Source organism: Rhinolophus sinicus, chromosome 6 (genome assembly GCF_057876585.1).
Source record: "Rhinolophus sinicus isolate RSI-liver-muscle chromosome 6, RSI-T2T, whole genome shotgun sequence".
NCBI lineage: Eukaryota > Metazoa > Chordata > Mammalia > Chiroptera > Rhinolophidae > Rhinolophus > Rhinolophus sinicus.
This window is the reverse complement of record NC_142506.1, coordinates 34,404,706-34,427,801: the sequence shown is the minus strand read 5'-3', so window position 1 is coordinate 34,427,801 and position 23,096 is coordinate 34,404,706. Positions and strand designations below refer to the sequence as shown.

The window sequence follows — 23,096 nt, the reverse complement described above, 5'->3', positions numbered from 1 at the left end:
GCATTCAATAAATGTTAAGCTATTATTTTTAGTACATTATGAGTTGAACCTTCAGTGAGAAGAACTTTGATCAGCACTAAAGGAATACCATGAGAAAAGCCACAGAAGTTGAAAAGCATTAGATACACTTAAAGAACATCAAGTCAGTGACACTGAAAGTATGGGTATGAGTGCCAATCTATGAACTGTTTTCACTGGTTCATGACTGAGATAAAATTTGAAATTTTGAAAGGAAAGAAAACAAAAATAAATTGACAAAGTTTTTCTTGTATACTCAAAATAAAAACTGGGGTTTGTAGATTTTTATATTTTTTGTCACTTTTTCTAGCAAGTTTTTGATTGTAGCTTACAAAAATAATAGTCCATGACAGAATGGAAATAAGAAAAACTTGTCCTTTACCCCTGATAGTTTGAGAAAAAAATAATTCAGTGGAGCTGGATAGCACCACAAAGATGATCCTGAAAGGTGGGACAGGATCACATTGTGAGGAGCTTAGGAATCTTGATATCTCACAGTTCATACTTTATTCGTGGGCAACAAGGTTAATAAAAGTTTAGTGAGATTGTTAACGGTAGGTTATGTGTATGTAAATAAATGAACATTGCAGGTTTTGTATTTTTTTCCCCAGTGAGCATGTGTGGTTGTTGTTTTTTAAATTAAAAGGTTTTTTTTGGTTTGTTTTTTTCTGGTTCAGAAGAGAGACCTGAATTGTTCTGTGTTTCACAAAGATAACTGTTTGTATTTGATAAGAGTGTGGTTAAACAAAGGAATTCAAACTTACCAAAACATAAAACATTGAAAATACGTGAGCACACTCTTTGTGACCAGCAATGCGTGTGACTTGTTGAGATAAGGTACAGCGTGTAATGAGATGAGTCTCCTTTCTTCTTGGGCACCCTCATGTAATTAATGCATAAACTAAAGAGAAATGACTCTTCCTGGTCTCCCAGTTTGGGTCATCTCCGCCTTTCATCATCGTGGCCTAACAGTCCTGCACCCACAGGATGGGGAAAATAGCGGGTTAATAATTGCTTACCCGTGGGCGGCATTTGACAGCTCACAAAGCTTGGAGTTTCCAGACACCGTTAGCCAGATTCATGGAGGACCAAAACCTTTCCCGTTTTCCTTTCAGCTTCATAACCCCTTGCTTCTCTACCTGCAGGGACACTCATTAAAGCACACAATATCTCTGCCAAGGCTTTCGCCCGCCTTGAGGCTACAGCTTCTGGAACGCACCGCGGCCCAGAAGCCCAGGCCGTGCGGACCCGCAACGGTATGAGGAGTCCCTCTAGACTCTATATAAACAGCACGGTCAAGGGGCTCAGAACCCCGGGGGTGACACTCAATTTTCCACTGGGGGCCAGAACCCGGAAGGTGAGGAGCCATCCAGTCCTCTGAGTCCCGGCGAGGACCCACGGGCATGCTGGAGGTGGCTCCCCGAGCTCTCCCGCCTGGTAGGCCTGCATCCCCTCAACACTCCCGCCCCGCCCCAGGCGGCCAGGCATGCCCCGCCCGGCGTCCCGCGTCCCGCCTTCCGTCCCACGGCGCAGGGGGCAGGGCAGCGGTCGCCAGCCTGCGAGAAGGACCTTAGCCACGCTGGGGGTGTGGCCACCGCCACCTGAAGGCTGGGCTGCCTGCACCAGGGCACCGCCGCTGCCTCCGCCGCAGCCCGAGGAGCCGGACCAGGTGCGTTTGCCGGGTTGTGCCCGCGGGCGGCTGGGCCGAAACCCTGGCTCCTCCTGGCGGGCGGGCTGAAGCGGGTGCCGGCCCCAGGGATGGACCTCCTAAGTTGCTCATTCTTGGGAATCACTGACGGGTGGGGCTGGGAGGCCACTGGAAGATGGGGCCTGCGGCTTCCGTGAGCAGGGAGGCACGGGGCCCAGTACTGAGAAGCTGCCTGCGGGCACTGGGATGGAGGAGGAGGCTGCAGAACCGCAGCGAGCGGAGCCTGGGTTGTTCCTTCGGCCCGGCCGCCGCCTCTTCCTCCTCGTCTCCCAGGTCCAGCTCCAAGCTGCCAAGGAGAGTCCCTCTCCCCGCATCTGGAACAAATTCCTAGTTACCCCGGCCCCCCCCGCCCCGCCAGGCTTTAGCTGGGCTCCTTTGAGGTTTTTCCCCCCGCTTTTTAGTTTGTACTTTCACTTTTACTGTGAAGTCTAGGCTCCACTCAGACTCAGGTACTCGGAAGTACTCAAGTAACTGAAGGATGAGTGAGTACCTGTGAAGTAGAGCTGGTGAATTAAGGAATGAGGCACTGAATGTGTACATATGAAGTAGAGCTGAATGAAGGAATACTTGTATGGATGTAAATGCATACGAAATGGAGGCAGTGGAGACATAGGTTTACAACTTTTATCTTCTGGTAGATAGTTTTCCAAAAAGTTGTAAACGTACTTTTGTAAACGAAGGCATTCTATGGTGGCTACTTAAAAGGAGTTCTAGGCTATGCTGTTCTTATAATAATCACAGAAGTACCACATCATATTTCCACTTCAGGTAGATTTTCGTATGTAGTCCTTAAAACAAAATATGCCTAGGCATTTTATTGCTTGTGTTTTGTTTTCTATTTCAGACTTTTGGAGAATCATTGATGCCATAATATTTAACATATTTCTGAAAAATAAGGGTGAATCTAAAGGTAGAACCACATGGCTATGTTTTAAGTAACTTGTTTGTAAAATCCTTGAACTCAGGATTGTGGAGAATCTTGTTTGTGTTCCTGAGACAGGTACTGGCTGATTGTGGGTGACTGAAGAAGGCTGATTATAGACCGGAGAGGAAAATAAAGACATTTGTGTGTGGATGCTTTGAAGTTACATAGGTTGAGACTGCTTTGATACAATTGGTCAGTGCATCCGTTCTAGGTTTCCAGACCCAGGTTTCAGAAAGGCTGGATGACTTTGCACTTGTCACTTGATCTCTTTAGTTCTCAGTTTCTTAATCTCCAAAATGAGAGAGGTTATGTGGGACTTCTTCCTGAGACAGATTCTAGGATTCCCACCCCCGTAAAAGATTTTTATTACAATATAGCTAACATACAATATTATATTAGTTTCAGGTGTACACACTTGTTGTTAAACATTTATGTACCTAAAGAAGTGATCACCGTAAGTCCAGCAACAATCTGACACCTTACTATGCTATCACAATATTACTGACTATATTCCCTATGCTGTACATTACATCCCTATGACTTACTTGCTTTATACCTGGAAATTTGAACCTCTTATTCCCCTTCACCTACCCCCCCTTTAAATTTTAATTATGGTTGACATTCAGTATTATTTGATATTAATTTCAGGTGTAGAACATAGTGGTTAGACATTTATATAATTCAAGAAGTGATTCCCCTGACTAGTCTAGTACCGACCTGGCATTATACATAGTTATTACCATATTATTGACTATATCCCCTATTCTTTATTTTCCTGTGGCTGTTTTATAACTACCAATTTGTACTTCTTAATACCTTCATCTTTTTACCCTGTCATCCAACCCCCACTCCCAGCTTTCACCCCAACAAATCTAGTACCCATCTGACACCATTTATAGTTATTAAAGTATTATTGACTGTATTCCTTATGCTATACCCTATATCCTCATGACTACTTTGTAACAACCAATTTGTACTTCTTAATCGCTTCCCCTTTTTCACCCATTCCCAACCCTGCTCCTGTCTGGCAACTATCAAAATGTTCAAATGTTCTCTGTTTCCATGAGTTGGTTTCTGTTTTTGTTTTTGGTTGTTGTTGTTGTTTATTTTTTTCTTTAGCTTCAACATATAAGTGAAATCACATTGCATCCGTCTTTCACTGCCTGACATACTTCAATCAGCACAATACCCTTCAGGTCCATCCATACTGCTACAGATGATGAGAACCCATTCCTTTCCCTGGCCAAACAAAATTCCACTGTATACATGTACCACCTCCTCTTTATCCATTCATCCATCAACAGACACCCAGGCTGCCTCTACATCTTTGCCATTGTAAACAATGCTGCAGTGAACATATGGGTGCACTTGTTCCTTTGAAGTAGTGTTTTGGGTTTTTTCGGATAATTACCCAGAAGGGGTATTACTGGGTCCTTTGTCGCTTTTTATAGACTTTGTTTTAAATTCTGTTTTGTCAGCTGCAAGTATTGCTACCACAGCTTTTTTGTTTTTTAATTTCCATTTTCATGAAATATGTTTTTTTCATCCCTTTTAGTCTGTGTGTGTCTTGATCTGAAACGAGTCTCCTGTAGGCAGCATATGCAAGGGTCTTGTTTTCTTGTCCATTAAGCCATCCTGTCTTTTGACTGGAGCATTTAATCCATTTACATTGAAAGTAATGAAAGTAATTGTTGATAGATATGTAGTTATTGCCATTTTATTATTCATATTTTTGACTTTTCTTTTTCTTTGTTTTTTTTGGTCTTAAAAAAGTCCCTCTTACATTCCTTGTAATACTGGTTTGGGGGTGATGAACTCTTTTAGCTTTTTCTTGTCTGGGGAGCTCTTTATCTGTCCTTTGATTTTAAATGATAGCTTTGCAGGTAGAGTAATCTTGGATGTAGGTCCTTGATTTTCATCACATTGAATATTTTGTGCCAGTCCCTTCTGGCTTTCAAAGTTTCTGTTGGGAAATCAGCTGATAATCTTATGGGAGCTCCCTTGTATGTAACTAATGGCTTTCCTCTTGCTGCTTTTAAGATTCTCTCTCTGTTTTTAACTTATGGCATTTTAATTATGATGTAGCTTGGTGTAGTCCTCTTTTGGTTCATTTTGTTTGGGACTCTCTGTGCTTCCTGGCTTGTATGTCTATTTCCTTCACCAGATTAGGGAAGTTTGCTGTCATTATTTCTTCAAATTGGTTTTCAATTCCTTGTTCTCTTCTCCTTCTGGTACCCCATATGATGCAAATATCAGTACACTTGAGGGTGTCCCAGAGACCTCTTAAACTCTCCTCTTTTTTGTTGTTTTTGATTCTTCTTTCTTGTTCCTGTTCTGATTTGGTGTTTTCTGCTACCTTGTCTTCTAAATCACTGATTCGATCCTGTGCTTTATCTAATGTACTGTTGATTCCCTCTAATGTATTCTTCATTTCAGTTACTGTAGTCTTTATTTCTGACTTGTTCTTTTTTACGTTTTTTATCTCCATTTTTATGTTTCCTCTCTCTTTGTTGAAGTTCTCACTGAGATCATTGAGCATCCTTATAACTGAACATCCTTATATCTGATAGATTGCTCATCTCCATTTTGTTTAGTTCTTCTTCTGGAGCTTTGTTCTGTTCCTTTTATTGGAATATGTTTCCTTGTCTACCCATTTTGGCTCCCTCCTTGTGTTTTTTTCTATGCTGGGCTGCTATGTCTTCTGGTCTTAATAGAGTGGTGTTATATAGTAGGTGTCCTGTGGGACCCAGTGGTGCAGTCTCCCTGGTCACCAGAGCCGGGTGCTCCAGGTGTGTCCCTTGTGTGGGTTGTCTGTCCCTGTTGTAGTTGAGACTTGAGGCCGTTTGCACGTCAATGAGAGGGATTGATCCTCAGGCCGATTAGTTGTGAGGACTGGCTGTGAGTATAGTGGATGAGCTGGTGTTCAGGGGCTGAGCCTACAGAGCAGGGTTCTCTTTGGGTGTGTTGTCCTTGGAAGTGGCAGGGTGATGCTCCTGCCCCGTCTGAAGTTGTCTAGTGGGCCTGCCAGCCCCAGGGTCTCCTGGTAAGGCACCTGCTGCAGGCCAAATCAGCTACAGTCTGTGCCCTGCCTGGGGCCCTCTGGCTTGAGCCAGAAAGCAATTCAGAGATGGCTGCTCCCCATGCTGTGCTTCCCATGCTGTGCTTCCCATGCTGTGCTTAAAAGGCCAAGCCAGGAACGAAGTCTGGCTGTTGCTAGTGTCGGGCTTAGGGCTACTCAGCCAGAGGTACGGGACATGCTGAAAGCCAGATGTTGCATTTTTGGGTTTTGTGAACCTTTGAGAGATTTTAGGAAAGTTTGCAGCATGAGCCAAGGCAGGCCACTTATACAGAAAAGCCACTGAAAACGGCTTGGGTGTGCCCAAAGTTTTGGTGGGGTGGGGTCTCTGGGAATTACTATGGCGGGGCATAGAAAGGTGATAGTTTGATGGAGATCTAGATATGGTGTCTGCCTGCCTCTGTATGCAAGGAGGGGGAGGGCTCAACAAAGAAACAATGGCTTTTGCCAGCTCCTCCATCTGGGAGAAAGCTGCCCCTCCAGGCCTCACACTGAACCTAGACAATTCAGTTCCTCTTTGTATGTACCTGGTGCTTTTCAAACTGCTGCCCCAGCACTGAAGCTCAGAGCAAGTGATTCCATCAGTGAGTAAGTCTGTGCTTGGTCCCTTTAAGAGGAGTGTCTAAGATTGCACCCACCTATGGCTCACTCAGCCATAATATCTGCTGGTTTTCACATCCAGAAGTTATGGGGACTTCTTTCCCTGGCACTGAAACCCTGGGCTGCGGAGGGGCTGGAACCTCTTGTTCCTTTGGGTGGGAGGAACCTTCACATCTGAGATATCCCTCCCGATTTTTACTGGACACATGAGGGTGTGGAACCAGCCTGTTCCACATCTCTGCCCCTCCTACCATCTTGAGGTAGCTTCTTCTGTATATCCGTAGTTGTAGGGCTTCGGTTCAGCTGGACTCCAGGCAATTCTCAATAATGGTTCTTCTGTGGTTTAGTTGTAATTGATGTGGTCCTGAGAGGAGGTGAGCACAGTGTTTACCTACTCTACCATCTTGACCGGAAATTAGGATTCTCTTTTATTAGGAGTAAAAGGTGAAATTGTAGGTGATTTAATGGAATTCTGCTTACTTCCGTTGTTCTGCTTGGGAATCTTGGCCCTCTTTTCTTCTCTGCAAATTGCAGTTCGTTCCTGTTCCTTTCTACATCTGCTTCAACAGATCTGGGAGCTTAAGATAAGAATAATAGACTCTGGGCTGGGAGGAGAAAAGAGGGCAAGATTTTATTGTGCATTACCACAGGCTCCTGGGTCTAACTTGTTAATGATACAACCTAGCCTGACAATACCATATATTTCCATTACATCCAGGGAATTGTATCACTATTAATTTGCATTTGAGATTAGTTATTATAGATCATAACATTTTTGAGCTTAGAGATTTTTTAAAAGCACTTAAAAAGTCATTTTATCTACATATTAAAATATATTTTGCATGCTACATTTAACAAACACAAAGTCCCAAACATTTAAGTAAAATAAAATTAATGTTACCTACTTCAAGTCTATTGGGAGACATGGAGCCAAATGTGGTACTGGGTGAAACAAAACAACTGTCTTGGACTCTTTTCCTTAAAACCCTCTTATGGAGTCTTTTGTTGTTCATGCATGGAATGTAACAGAGTTGATATTTATGGGGCACTGTGCACCAAGCAGTGTCATATTTAATTTTTTTACTTATATTGCCCCACTTAATCCTTAATGTAAACCTAAGAGGTAGATGCTATTGTAATCCCTATTTAACCTACCTAAATAGAAACAGTGCTTGAAAAATGGGTAAGTCAGGTATTCAGAACACAGGAAGATGGAGGCAGGGTTTTTCCCCGAAATAGACAATCCAGGTATAGTCTGTGTGATGTTGGGGAATATGATCTCTCTTTGTACTCCAGAGTGTATACAGAGTGTGCAAATAAAGTATACACATTTTAAGAAAGGAAAAAACTATTAATATACATCGATAATAAAAGATGAATACAAGCCATGTTTGACTTCTGCAATTACAGGAGGTGCTCAAAGTGGTTACCATCAGCATCCAGACTCTTCTGATTATGGCGAACTACTGTTTGAGCAACATTGACCAAAGTGTTAATATCTCTTAAAATGTATATACATTTTTTGGCACGCTAGGTATATAAACTCTGGGGCATTGTGGGTAAGTGAATTTAGGATGGGAGCCCAGGGGTGGAATGATTAAGATCGAATTACAGAGAATTGGTTCTTATATCATTTTGAAAATTATTGAATTCCACTGGGACTCGGGTAGACTCTGATACTTTGACCTAGATGCACATGCATCTTAATTTGAAATGTGTTCAGATTTACCAATTTAGGTAGTATAAAATGGGTGACATCAAGAGCTGTCATTAATAAGTGGCACTTAAGGGCTCTGAACTATGAGTACCATGCAGTGTTGTTTCTTGGGCTAGCTAGCTTTGTGTCCGTGGTATGGCACTGCCCTGCCCCCCCCCCCGCCCCAACCTCTTTTTTTTATAAGAACAACAGCTCCTAATGCAAACAAGGAACATTGCTGGCATCTCTGTAATGCAGGGACAAGAATGCAAGATGCAGTCCCAGGACCTTTATAGTTAATTGACGAGAGCCAAAAGAGAGGCCCATAAAATAAGTGGAAAATTATTTTGTTTCTTCTTTGTCAGTCAAGTTTAGCCTTGTGGAAGGCAGAGACCAGTTGTGGCCGCCTGAAAAACTGAGAGCTGATGCCAATTTGACTTAGTTCAGGAGGCTGAAACTTTGTGCCCTGAAGGCTGGTGTGATGGAATAGACCTTCTCATTGCTCACAATATTATGAAAAAAACATTAAAGCAACATTTTTTATTACTTGCCCTGGAGCCAGAGCTTTAAATGTACTTTCTTTCCCCGCCATACCCTCCCTAAACCACTTAGCTTTTAAAAACAAACAACACATTCATGTGTTTGCAATAGTCAGATTGTTAGTCCTTTTTCTTTATTTCTGGACCCTGTTTCTTTAATGCAGCAAAGAAATTGGACTTGTGTGCTTTTAGGTCTCTGGACTTTTTCTTTAGTTATTTCATTCAGCACATAGTAATTTCAGTAACCATTTATTGATTGTGTACTATGTGCCAGATAAAGATGAATGAGATAGTGAGTGTAAGTAGGAAAGGAAGGTGACCTATCCATAAATAACGGTACCACAGGATGATGTGGAAGTAGTGGCTAATCACTCTCCCAGGAAAGAAGTATGGTTAGAGCTGAGGAAGATTTCACAAAGAAGGTGAATTTTGAACTGGATTTGGAAGCCTGAAAACCAAGAGGAGAGAGAAGGGTGTTTCAAGTAAGGAGAACTACATGGGCAAGGAAAAGGAGGTGAGTGTGAGTGTGGCACTCCCAGGAAGAGACAGGGCTTTAGTGTGGCTGCAGTGGAGAGATCTTGTGAGGCTGGGGCCAGAGAGTGAAGGTCCTTGAATGCCATGTTATTTAGACTTTATGACAGCGTACATAATCTTTTTTTTTAAATGAGTTTCTTTAAGCTGCATTTTTAAAACAAGATACTATGTTGCATTTTATTTAGGAAATAGCTCCACAAATAATGTTTTGGAGGAACTGGAGAGGGAAAAGCCAGGATGCCAGAAGAAAATGAGACTGCTGTTGCTGTAGCCCAAATGAAGCAGGATAAGGGTCTAAACTAACCCAGGTTTGAGAGATACTCAGAAAATAGAGAGGATAGGATTTAATGACTAGCTGAATGTAGGAAATAAGGTTGAAAATAATTTGGAGATTTTGGAATTGCTTGCCTAGGTGAATAGAGATGCCACTAAATGAGAATAACACATATAAGATGCAGAAGAAGTTTTGAGAGAAAGATAGTCAGTAGAGTAACTGTGGAACATCTAGGGGAGATTTCCAGGATACAGCTTGACTGTAGCTGTACTGTGACATCATACAGTCAACACCTGCCAAAGGTTATGACATGTACTCAGTTTAAAAAGATAAATCAATACCACAAATCACTTTAAAAGAAGGAAAAATGCCACTTTAGACTTGATTAATTACATCATATCATATTTCAGGTACGGGTCTTAGAACTCTAATTGTTATGTAAATTCCAATGAAAGAAAAAAGGATAGACAAACAATAAGGGGCTATCATAAGCCACCAATAGAAACCAAAATAGAGCAATATAGATGCGAGTGGTTGAAAGAAACAAAGAAGAGGCAATGACAGCAGTGTAGCAGAGAGGACTGATGGCTGAAGACACAGGTACAAGCAGATGTGGAATACAGAGAAGAAATTTGAGCTGGTTCTTCCAAATAACTATAGTAAGAATATCACAAGCTTTGATTTCTCATCTTACTCAACTTGTCAGGAAGAGACAGTAGGAGATTGTTCAGAAGTACTGGACAGAGGGTTTGATGTTATTTTGCAGAGAAAGTGTTGGGAGACTTTGAACCATGGGGAAAAACACAGGTAGAGTAAGGTTCAATGAAAAGGATAATGATCAGAAAAAATTTTCAAAACACTTAACGGATTCTATGACAAATAGTTGTTAACAAAGAAGGTGTTCTATTAGTGTTGTGTCACTAGACTTGCTTGGAAAAAAGAATTTATTAGCATAGCACCTTATATTTAAAAATAATTTTTATATTTTCTTGATAAGTTATATTACACAATGTTTTTTTTTTTTTTTTTTTTTATTGGGGAAGGGGAACAGGACTTTATTGGGGAACAGTGTGCACTTCCAGGACTTTTTTCCAAGTTAAGTTGTCCTTTCGATCTTAGTTGTGGAGGGTGCTGTTCAGCTTCAAGTTGTTGTCCTTTCAGTCTTAGTTGTGGAGGGCGCAGCTCAGCTCCAGGTCCAGTTGCCGTTGCTAGTTGCAGGGGGCGCAGTCCACCATCCTTTGCGGGAGTCGAACCGGCAACCTTGTGGTTGAGAGGACACGCTCCAACCAACTGAGCCATCTGGGAGCTCAGTGGCAGCTCAGCTCAAGGTGCCATGTTCAATCTTTAGTTGCAGGGGACACTGCCCACAATCCCTTGCGGGAGTCGAGGAATCGAACTGGCAACCTTGTGGTTGAGAGCCCACTATCCCTGTGGATATCGAACTGGCAGCCTTCAGAGTTAGGAGCACGGAGCTCCAGCCACCTGAGCCACCGGGCCGGCCCCAAAAAGAATTTTTACATTTGATTATTACATACCCCTCAGCAGTAGGTGCTTCCAGGCACTATTATCGTTCTTTTATAAACTAAAAATCTGGGTATTTAGGAGGCTGAGTTTGCCTCAGATCCCATGGCTGGCAATTCTTTGAGTCCACTACTCTGTTTATTGTATCAGAGCCTTGTTTTGCCTTGGATCCTTGGCCTTTAATAGTGTACTCCTCCCGCTGCCAACAGTGTCGCATTATGTGAAAGTAAATCGGATGATATTTGAAGGCAACAAAGCCAAGATCTCCAGGGAAAGAGGCAGTGATGGAAAGAATGCTTAGTACCAACTCTGCTGCGTGCAGTGGGGATGGTTATGAAGGGTTGCATATAGATAATATCTGTGGAAATCAAATGACACTTTTAATACAATAGAAGAGTGTACAATGTAAAACAATCTTATGATTAAATCTTCTGTGAGGCATTTATCCCTTATTTATAAAACAAACTTAACCACTCCTTTATATATTGTCTGGATAAATTTAGATTTTTAAGTATGGGGTTTGCTTAAAGCAAGATGTATCTGCAGTAATCAATTCATCTATATTGATTATGTTATATGAAGACTTTTCGAACTTGAGTATCAAATCTGAAGATGGGGATTTGGGGTTAGAGACCATTAAAACATAATGAACATAATGATTTGTAGTTAAATCTGTCTAGCTATCTTTCCTGCTTACAAAGCATCTATAAGTTGGACATTGGGTGGTGCGAAGCTCAGCTTGGAAATGGAGAGACAAACCCCGCACTAGTACCGGCCCCTGGCCTGAGGGTGGGTCTGATCGTGGGACCCACAAGAGGTAGTGATCAATGAATGTAAACTCTTCAACAGAGTGGGTAGGGGATATAGAACCCAGAAACTTATAGGCCTTGAGTTCCACATTGTTATTAAAATGCAACCAAGTATAATGAAAAGCGAAGTGTATTATGCTAGACCCAGAGTTATTTTGTATTGGTAAAAGATAAAATCTATAAGGAAGACAGGATAGCTGTGACTTTTTATGGGCCAAACATTTAAAAATTCTTATCCTCAAAATATATAAAGGAAATGGTCAGAAATGTGAGAAAACGACCAAAACAATTGGTAGGAGACCTTAAGATCTGTTGTTTACATGGACAAATCAAGTAGACAAAAGCCAAATGGTAATATACAAAAGACAAATGGTAAGATTTGAATAACTAATGAGGTTGAATAATATAATTCATAAGAGTGAACAGGGATATAGAACGTTTCAAAAACATATTTAATACTAATCAAATATTATTACATATGAATATATATGTTTACAATGTGTCTATATGTATATAGATAGTATATGTGTGCGTATGTACACACACATCCACACAAAATCAATTATTGGTAGAAAATTTATTTCTTCCTTGGAACATTTATGAAAGATTGTAAAAAACAAGTTGAATGAAGACTTCAGTGAATTCCAGAGTCCTTCTGGTCTTGTGCCTCAGTCCTCTGGTTTAGCTCACATTTTTAGTTAGCTTTGTAAGAGGTTGAAATAATAAAAAGAAAACATCCTCTCTTTATCATGATGCTTTCAAGCCACTCATATAATTCATCTCCCACATTCAGATATATGTGTCCTTTTTGTGCTTAGAATATCATTTTGAGATTCTTTTACTATTATCAAAATACTCTGGATCTATGTTATCTGTGACTAATTTGAAGGTGCATTTGTTACATTTGATTAAGTGTTGTAAATCATTAATGCCATATGTATTTTATTGCAAAATTTACTGTCCCAAACATCTGGCTGTTCTTTTATAAGGTTTTCCTTTTTATTAGCTTTTCTGAGCTAAAGCTTAAAGAAAACCGGTGGCCATTGGAAGACTAGAGAATGAATGGAGGATCACAAACCCTAATTAAGTTATTTGAGAAGCAGAGGGCAAGTCATGGAATTCATCACTATGCTGACTCCATTTCACTACCTACTCAGTTCAGATTTTAGGGTTACCACTTAAACTAATCAACCACTAGCACCCTCTGTTCTTTATAGTTTAATGGTTAAGAATATGGGCTTTGAAGCCAGTTTCCTGGCTACAAATCTCAACTCTGCCACCAACACCTGAGTAACCTTGGATCTATTACATGTCCTTTTTATGCCTCAGTCTCTTCATCTGTAAAATGAGGATAATAATTATAACTGGCTGTGATAGGCAGAATAATGTCCTCTCCCAAGGATATCCATGCCCTAATACCTGGAACCTGTGAATATGATAGGTTATGTGGCTGGCAAAGGAGAATTAAGGTTGCAGGTGGAATTAAGTTAAGGTGCTAATTATCTGATCTTAAAGTAGGGAGATTATCCTGGTTTTTCTGGGTGGGTCCAATTAACAGTGGAAGAGGGGGAACAGAAGAGGAGTCAGAGAGTTAGCAAGATGTGACCATGGAAGAATGGCAAGAGAATGCAGTGTTGCCCGCTTTGAAGATGGAGGAAGGAGGCTGTGAGACAAGGAATGTGGGTGGTCGCTAGAAGCTGGAAAAGGCAAAAATTCTCCCTTTGGAGCCTCCAGAAAGGAATGCAGCTCTGCCAACAATTTGATTGTACCTGGTAGATCTAGTTTTGGACTTCTGACCTACAGAACTGTAAGATAATAAATTTGTTTTGTTTAAACTACCCAGTTTGTGGTAATTTGTTTTAGCTGCCATAGAAAACTAATACATCGTCCTGTGGGTTTGTTGTTGGGGTAATGGAATGTGGGCATTTAGGATAGGCCTGCTGCATGCTTAGTGCTCAGTCAATAGCAGCCACTATTATTATTCATTGGTACTTTAATTTCCCTCCTGTCTTTGCCCCTTTTTCATAGTTGTTTTGTGATTACCCGAAATTGTGCCCCAACACTATGGCCCCAGGAGTTTCTCACTGTCATGGTAGTCCATACTCAGTTTCAAGCAGTTTGTCAAATAGCCACGTAACTATTCCTGCCAGTTTATGGCTCCAGAGGCTTCTGCACAAGGTAAGCAGACCTGTGCTGGGACTCTGGATTTGCCTGTCTCGCCAGGTTTTAGGGTGGTGGTTTGCTCTATACGCGCGGTTCTCGGCTGAGTCCCAGGAAAGTTGTTTGTTTTCAGTTTGTTCAGTTGTATTTGTCGTGGTAAGGACACGAGTGATGACTTCCAAGCTCCTTACATGTCTGGGCTGAAATTGGAAGTGAGGGCAATGCTGTTACTACCCTATGGCTTTAAGGCCCACCTCTACACTCAAGAGCTCTTCATCTCTACACTTGACTTCTTTCTGGTGTTTATTCTCTGGTTTTCGGTTCATCAATTTGATTCACAGACATGCTTTTTCTGTGTTTTCTGTTTTTGATTACTAGCACTCAATCTATGAGATAGTGTAACAGATAATGTGATGTGTCTGAATTATGTGGTTCAAGACAGGCTCAAAATTGGGAGGTTATCCTTAACTCTACCCTTTTCCTCATCCTCCAAAATTAATGTTACCAAATGCTGTTGTGTCTACCTGTGACAGCTCCTGAATTTTTCTGGGTGTTTTCCCTCTTCATCCATTCTCTCATTGCCCTAGTCATACCGCTTATTGTCTTCTGCCTTGGTAGGCAGAATCTTTTAAACTACTTCACCCTCCACACTGCCTCAAGAGTTGGGTCATAGACTGGATCATATTATTTCTCTTCTCAGAAGATCTGCATTTTAAGAATTCTGGAATAAAGTCTATAAACTCCTAATATGGCATTTAAGGTTCTTAATGATCTGGCATTAAAATATATATCTAGGAGCATTCCTTGTACATTCACTTACTGTATTCGTTTGCTAGGGCTGCCATAACGAAGTACCACAGACTGTGCATCTTAAATAACAGAAATTTATTTTCTCAGAGTTCTGAAGGCTGGAAGTCCAAAATCAAGGTGCCAACAGCCTTGGTTTCTTCTGAGGCCTCCTTCTTTGTCTTGCAGATGGTCATCTTGTTGCTTTCTCACATGGTCATTTTTCTGTTCACACACATTCCTGGTGTCTCTGTGTTCAAATTTCCTCTTCTTATAAGGACACTAGTCAGATTGTATTAGGGTTTATGCTAACACCCTCATTTAACTTAATTATGTCTTTCAAAAGACCGTATCTTTGAATATAGTCACATTTCAAGATACTGAGGGTTAGGACTTCAACACATGAATTTTTGGAGTGTGGGACTCAATTCAGCCCATGACACTGACTGTATCCCTCATGTATTCCTTATGTGTGTATCAGATCACATCATGAGTGCACATCTTAATCTGGGAAGGTTTTAAAAATACTGATTCCTGAGTCCCACGCAGCTCTGTAGGTTCTGAGTCAGTAAGTCTGAAATTGTACTGGGCATATATTTGGTTGTGTGTGTGTGTGTTTAAATTTCTTCCTAGTGCTTTATAAAACCTCAGCTTACCTAGACTTCTTACCATTTCTGGGAAACATTTTATAAATGTTTATACCTTTGCTCATGGTTGTTCTTTAACTAGAAATACCCTTACCACCATACAGCTATGAAAGTTTGTCTATCCTGCAAGGCAGAGCTGACGTGCCATCTTCTCTGTTATTTCTTCCTTAGTCTCTCCTGTGATAATCCTGCAGTGCTTTATCATTGTTGTGTTATAAGTACGTGAGAATTTATTTCCTTCTGTTTTGCCTTCCTCTTTCACTAGTTTCTTGAATCCAAAGATGACATATTCTTTATCTCTGTATATCTGAAACAGATACAATTGCTCTGAGCATAGGAGGTAATCAATCTGTTTATAATATGAATAAATTAATGAATATACTAATAGATGCTAGTAATCATCTTATGACTTTTTATACAGAGGAGCCCACTGGATAAAAAAGCTTATCAAATATAAAACAAGTGGCAGAATTTTTATTCTTGTATTAAATATACTTAACATGATATATGAGCAATGTTCCTAATGTGTATTTCCAATTTAGGACTTTAAATATTTAAAAATTTCTCTTGAAGAGGGTATTTGATACGAGGAAGAGGATACAGTGAAAGCATCATACCAATTTGTGGTAATGGCATCTTTTTTTATTTTTTTATTTTTTGCATCGCATGTTTCAAAGCAGAGTATGGTCCATTTCTTAAAGCCGAATGGATTCCCCATTGTCCATTTGTGGTATATCCTTGATCTCCTCCCATTAAAAGTACTTCCTTATATCTGGAATGTTAAGGTGGGCTTGTCTGATAGCTGAGGTGGTAAGCTGTATTTTCCTGAGTCAATAAATAACCCAGGAAATAACCCAATGAATAACCCAAGAATAACCCAATTCTCAATTACATCAGCTAAGGCGCAGTTTCTGGGCAGGGATCTAGAGTGCGGCATTTGCTTTTTGTGAGTTTTCCAAAAACTACTAAAATTTCAACCCTGCACTGTCTAGAGATGGAGTAATTACCTCTGAAATCATTTCTCCAAAGCCTTTTCTGAACCGTGGCAGGCAGTAACAGAGATTGGCAGGGGAAGGACTGACATCGACTCATGGGGGAAGAAGGACTCTGCTTTGAAAACACATATGAGCCTTTAGATGTGGAAATTTACAAGGCTCAGAGAGGCCTGGAACAATATTTGGAGGCCAGCAGAATAATGGGAGGCTGTGTGATGGCTTGGCATTGGAGCCTGTCTGGCACGAACTACACTGTAAACAGCTCTTCAAACATTTGCATCTGCATACATGACATTAGATTCTCAAAATATCCAATTAAACACTTGTCAATGGAAGAAATGTTTGTTTCCTCAGCTGACCTGGTATCAGCCTGGCCTTTGTGATGAGGAAGCAGTTTCAGCTGATACTGTTGTATGCTCTTCGTTTGTGGACCCCATCTTGTCCTTCTTGTGCAGAGAGAATTCTTCTTGGAAGCCACAGAGACTGTGCCAAGCTGTGGACCATGGGATTAGGTTAGGTAACTAAAGAAAAATATCCAGGCTGTGAGCACTTTTCAAACCCAAGAAAGCCTATTGCAGGCTTTAGTTTATTTTGTACAGTTTTAAACTCTTAGTGCTTAAAATTTATAAAAGTGATAGCAGCCGAGAAAAAGTGAAAAAGGCTGCGCTGATACATTTTTGAAAATATAATTCTTGTAAGGACTGAATTCATTTCTCAACATTTGAACAAACATACATTGAACCAGTGTTAGTAGTGGTGTTTGTGTATAGGGTATGTGTGTCCTTATCTTTGTTGACTGACACAGAAATACTCAATTATAAGTCACTGTGATTTATACAACAATGAAGGCTTTAGACATGATATACTCATAGAAACATAGAGGAAGAGAGGAAGGAAATAAGGGAGAAGAATCCAGTTTAGATTATTCTTTGGAAAAATTCTAGTGTATGAGGAAGTAGAAAGCTGCGTGACCTTGAGTAAATTTTGCAATTCTGCTGGCCTGAGTTTCCCAATCCATTAAATAGGGCATATAATAATAGGAACATCAAAGGTTATTGTCAGGATTAAATAAAATGATCTATGTAAACTGCTTACAATAGCACTTGCCACGTTGTAAATGCTCAGCAAATGTTAGCTGGAGGTTTAAGCATTCCTCTGGTGAAGAAAAAGAGCCAAGGAGAGGGAGAAAGATTAGATAATCGGTACAGTATGGGTAGAAAATTTGTCTTTGGAAAGGAGTGTGAGCAATTCCTTCACTGGAGCATGAGCTGAGAAGGACGGTATAAAGGTATAGAAAAGTTTTGAAGTTAGGATGAAGAAAACCAAGGCCAAAATATTGGTCACAATATTTTCTCCTCCCTGATGTAGATGAGAAGAGCTTTTGTTGAGCATGAGGGGCATAGGGGTGTGATTTGGGGCTTAAGGAGAGTGGAAAAACTGTAGCAGCTCCTCTGGCAAATTTGATAGGGGTCAGCTGAAGAGAAATGTAAGGGTTGCCGAGCAATGCAGAGGACCCAGCTGAGATCAGACAGCCTCAGTTTATGGTGAAGACATTTGGGATGATTATATAAATGTTGCTGGTGGTATTATGCACCCTGGAGCAAGGACAGAAAATTCAAAATTAGTTTTGAGGAATAGGCAAGTAGGTGATGAGGAAAGGCAAAAGTTTTTTAATGTGCTAATGAAAGCATTATTGGATCATTAACTACTACTAAGTAAGGTCCTGAGCCAAGATTAACTTGAAATGGTGAACTGGGTGGATAGACCTACAGACACACTGGAGATGACGAGTTGTGTTAGTCAGTTTGGGCTGCTGTAACAAAGTGCCATAGACTGGGTTACTTACAAACAAATTTATTTCCTATAGTTCTGGAGGCTGGAAGTCTGAGGCCATGGTGCCAGCGTGGTCGGATTCTGGTGAGGGTCCGCTTCTGGGTTTGTAGACTGCCATCTTCTCATATCTTCACTTGGCCAAAAACGAGGGTGCAAGAGCTCTCTACTGTCTCTTTTATAAGGGCACTAATCCCATTCATGAGGGCTCCACCTTCATGACCTAATTACCTCCCAAAAGCCCCACTTCCTAGTACTATCACATTAGCATTAGCATTTCAACATATAAATTTGGGGTGGGGGATACATTCTGTCTATTGCAGGAGGCTCTTCACTTAGACAGCCAACATCAGTGTAGCTGCTATACTGTGCCACGTGGGTTGAGTGATAGGGATACAAGGATGAAGGGAACACGATTTATTTTAAAAGCTCAAAAGCATTTCTTGAGCTCCTGCTATATACTGGGCAGATCATTCATATGATATCGATCTTTCCCTTGAAAAGCTTTAAGCCTAGTGACTTAATATGGATAATTTAGATTTTGACTGTGGTAACCTTTGAAGGAGGTAAGCAGAGGGTGCTAGGAAATGGAAGAGGACATTCAACACAACCTGTGAGAAGAGGAGCCAGGCCAGGAAAAGTATCCTGGAAAAGACTGTACCTGACTTGACTCAAGATGATTGTAGAAGAGTGGGGGTTAATGAATGACAGAAAGGGAGAGGAAAAAGCAGAGTGAGGGTGTGGGGACAGAGTCCCAGAGTGTAGTTTCCAGGCTCTCAGCCTCACGTGGAAAGGTGCTGACTTGGTTATTAGATGGCCATAAGCTGTTACCAGTTAGCCATTAGCCACTAATATAACTGCCGTGGCTACGCTAGTGGGGTTAGTTGGTTGGCAGAGAAGCAAAGCGCAGATTGCAGCTAGCAAGTGTGGTTAGCAAGTGGATTGTGGATCGTGTGGATCCTACTTCCTGTGTCACACCCGGCTGCCAGCGAGACAGGGGTGCAGGAAGACCCCCTCATTGGGGTACTGGTGGATGTTTGCTTTTGTGTCTCGACCAGCTGCAATCGAGAATATAGTGGTATGACTCCCCTACATATGGCTCCGTTGTTCCTTTTTGGCCTCACCGTATCCTGCGTTCTTGTGTGGGAAGCAGGAGATATGTCATGCTCTCAATCCCCAGCATGACAGAGGGGATTGATTTGACCAGGGAAGATAAAAAAAGGTTTTAGAGAGAAGGTATGTAAGATTTTGACTACCAATTCCATCATATATGGGTTTTCCTCCGCACATCCAAGCAATTCTGACACCAGCTGGGTGTCTTACAATTCAACTCAATTCTGACACTATTGTGAAAAAACAAAATTCAACCAAGGAAATTTAAAAATCAAATTGGCATTATTCAACCATTCATGAATTGGGCAGCATCCCATTTAGCAAATACAAAGGAGCTCTGAAGAGCTTTAGAAAAGGAAAGGCTTTTAAAAGCAGAAAAGGGGTGGCACAAGGATGTTGTTTAGCAAAGAGTAGATTGTTTCAGTCAAGGTCACTTTTCTCTGGGGGACAACAGGGGTCTATCAAGCAGATGACCTCACTAATACTGACCAGGAAGTTCCAGACTGACTAAGATTACATTTCTGGAAGATGCTGCAGTTAGGTTAGGTATTAAGTCTCAGTTTGGTGATGTAGGCTTAGCAAAAGTGACTCCATTTGGGGCTTGTAGTCTCTCTTTTTTAGCACTGTTTACCCAGAGATAGCATCAGTTCCCACAGGTTGAAGGCTCAATCTGATGTCAATTACACATCCAGGTTATTACCTGTACTTCTGACTGACTGACCGTAGACCAGAGGTTCCAACAACCCCCTCTTTGGATTTGGTAATTTGCTCACAGAACTGAGAGAAAAATTTTGCTTATTAGATTACTGGTTTATTATGAAAGAATATAATGTAGGTAAAGCCAGTTGGAAGAGATGCACAGGGCGAGGTATGGGGAAAGGGCGTGGAGCTGCCATGCCCTCTCAGAGAGCATCACTCTCCCTGCATCTCCATGTGTTCGCCAACCTTGTAACTCTCGGAATGATGTCCTTTTGGATTTTTATGTGGGTTTCATTACATAGGCATGATTGATTAAATCATTGACTATTGGTGATTGAACTCAATCTCCAGCCCCACTCCCCTCCCTGGACATTGGGGGGGGGGGTAGGACTGAAAGCTTCCAAACCTCTAATCACAGGGTTGGTTCCTCTGGCAACCAGCCCCATCCTTAGCCATGGTCCCCAAATCACTTCATTAATGTAACAAAAGACACGTTTGTTGCTCTCATCACTTAGGAAAATTTCAAGGGTTTAAGGAGCTCTGTGTCACAAAGGGGGATATATAGACCCATTTTATATTATGCCAGAGGTGCCAAAAAATGTATACACATTTTAAGAGATGGTATCTATGTATTTTCGAAGTTGAATTGACCTTTGACATTTTTGATGAATACTTACTAGTTATTTTGTAGAATGTAACGATTTGAGTTACTGGTATATATTGAGTATTACAATTTTAATATGTCTTTTTCCCTTTCTTAAAATGTGTATGCATCATTTTTTTGGCACCCTTTGTATATATATTTCTTTTTTGTTTGTTTCTGTTTTGTTTATTTTGTTCTTTAGATTCCACATGTAAGTGAGATCACATTGCATCTGTCTTTCTCTGTCTGACATACTCTACTCGACACAACACCCTTCAGGTCCATCCATGCTGCTGTAGATGGCAAGAACCCATTCCCTTCCCTGCCAAGTGATATTCCATTGTAAATATGTACTACCTCCTCTTTATCCGTTTGTTCGTTGGTGGACTCCCAGGCTGCCTCCACATCTTGGCCATTGTAAACAATGCTGCAATGAACATATGGATGCACACGTCTCCATTGAAGTAACGTTTTGGGTTTCTTCAGATAAATACACAGAAGAGGGATTTTACTGAGTCCTTCTTTGTCTCATGTTTCAGCCTTTGTTTTAATGTCTATTTTGTCTGTTATAAGTATTACTATTCCAGCTTTGTGTGTGTGTGTGTGTGTGTGTGTGTGTGTGTGTGTTTTGTTTCCATTTTCATGAAATGTCTTTATACCATCCCTTTACTTTCAGCCTGTGTGTGTCTTTCAATCTGAAGTGAGTCCCTTATAGGCAGCATATATAAGGGTCTTGTTTTCTTACCTATTTAGCTACCCTACCTTTTGATTGGAGCGTTTAATCCATTTACATTGAAAATAATTGTTGATAGATATGTAGTTATCGCCATTTTGTTATTCATATTTTTTATCTTTTTTTTTTTTTTCCATCTTAAAGAGGTCCCTCTATAATTACTTGTAATTCTGGTTTGGTGTTGATGAACCCCTTTAACTTTTTCTTGTGTGGGAAGCTCTTTATCTGTCTTTTGATTCTAAATGATAGCTTTCCTGGGTAGAGTAATCCTGGTTATAGGTCCTTTCTTTTCATCACATTGAATATTTTGTGCCAGTCCCTTCTGGCCTGCAAAATTTCTGTTGAGAAATCAGCTGATAGTCTTATTGGACCTCCCTGCTTTACTCTTGCTACTTTTAAGATTCTCTTTTTGTCTTTAAGCTTTGTCATTTTAATTATGTGTCTTGCTGTGGTTCTCTTTGGGTTCATTTTGTTTGGGCATCTTTGAGCATGAGCAAAGACTGGTGTTTGTATAGAAAAACCACTGGAAGTGGCTTGTATGTGTCTGAATGTTGGGTGGGGTGGGGTATCAGAATCGGTGAATAAACTATATTAGTCACCTTGGTGGATACTCAGGGCTGAATCTGCATGCTGGGCAGCAAAGAAACAATGGCTTCTACCAGCAACTCCATCCGGGTGAAAGCTGCCCCTCCAGACCTAACCCTGCAGCCAGACAATTTAGTTCCTCCCGTATGTCCCTGGCACCTTTCAAGCTGCTGCCCCTGTGCTGGAGCTCATAGTGAGTGAGTCTTTCAGTGAGTTAATTTCATGCACAGTCCTTATAAGGATCACCTGGGACTACAGCTGCCTTCCATCTCACTCAGCCACAAGCTCTGCTGGCTTCACAGCCAGAAGTTACAGGGAAATCTCTCCCTGGCAGTGGAACCCAGGGCTGGGGATCCAGGTATGACTGGGACCTTTTACTTCTCTGGGGGAACCTTTGCAGCTGAGATACCCTCCCAATTTTTAATTGTCACACATGAGTTAGGGATTCGCTCGTTTTGCATTTCCACCTCTCCTGCCAGTGTTGAGGTGGCTTCTTCTGTACGTCCTTAGTTGTAAGGCTTTGGTTCAAGTGGACTTCACATAAGTTTCAGTGATGGTTGTTTTATAGTTTAGTTGTAATTTTGATGTGGTTGTCAGAGGAGAGCACAGTGTTTACCTACGCCATCATGTTGACCGGATCTATATTTCTAATTATAAATCACTGTATCACAAAATGATGCTGTTGCTAACTGAGAGCAATAAAGAAGACCTGAATTGAAGTCATAAACATTTTATTGGCAGGGACAACAGAAAGAGTTGTAAGAGTATAGAATGATGAGATTTAGTGGCAACAAATGAGAGTGAATAGATGATTTTTTTTATACTTTTAAGCCTGAATAATGGTGACAGTTATGGTTTTATTAACAGAAAGAGGGAAAGTCTCTTTTTGAATTGGAGAAGATTTGGAGGAAGAGATGAGTTTAGAGATGTTGAATCAGAACATTTGGTTGTAAGTGAAAGTAATCCAACTAAAATGAGATTAAACCAAAAGACAGAATATGTAAATTTCACAACTGGAAAGTTCAGAGATACAGCTGGCTTTTGGCAAGGCTGGATCCAGGGCTCAAATTATATGATATATGATATGATATGATGTGATATGAGCCCATCTCATTCCTTATTGTTTGTATCTCTTGATTCAGCCTTTCTGCTTGGTTTTGTTCTGCAGACAGACTCTTAGTATAGGGTATGCAAAATGGGTACCT

The 23,096-nt window shown here is 40.9% G+C and overlaps 1 protein-coding gene across 2 annotated transcripts in view; it reads left to right on the top strand.

Moving 5' to 3' along the window:
* The first annotated feature begins 1,502 nt into the window (after positions 1-1,502).
* CPQ (carboxypeptidase Q) overlaps positions 1,503-23,096 on the top strand; it is a 565,463-nt gene continuing 543,869 nt past the window's right edge. Inside the window, exon 1 of one of the 2 annotated variants that reach the window (XM_088799039.1) lies at positions 1,503-1,687. In XM_088799039.1, coding sequence (XP_088655165.1) covers positions 1,505-1,687 — 183 coding nt within the window. In that variant the 5' untranslated portion in view covers positions 1,503-1,504. The remainder of the gene's footprint in view (positions 1,688-23,096) is intronic. The other variant, XM_088799038.1, reaches the window with a different exon arrangement.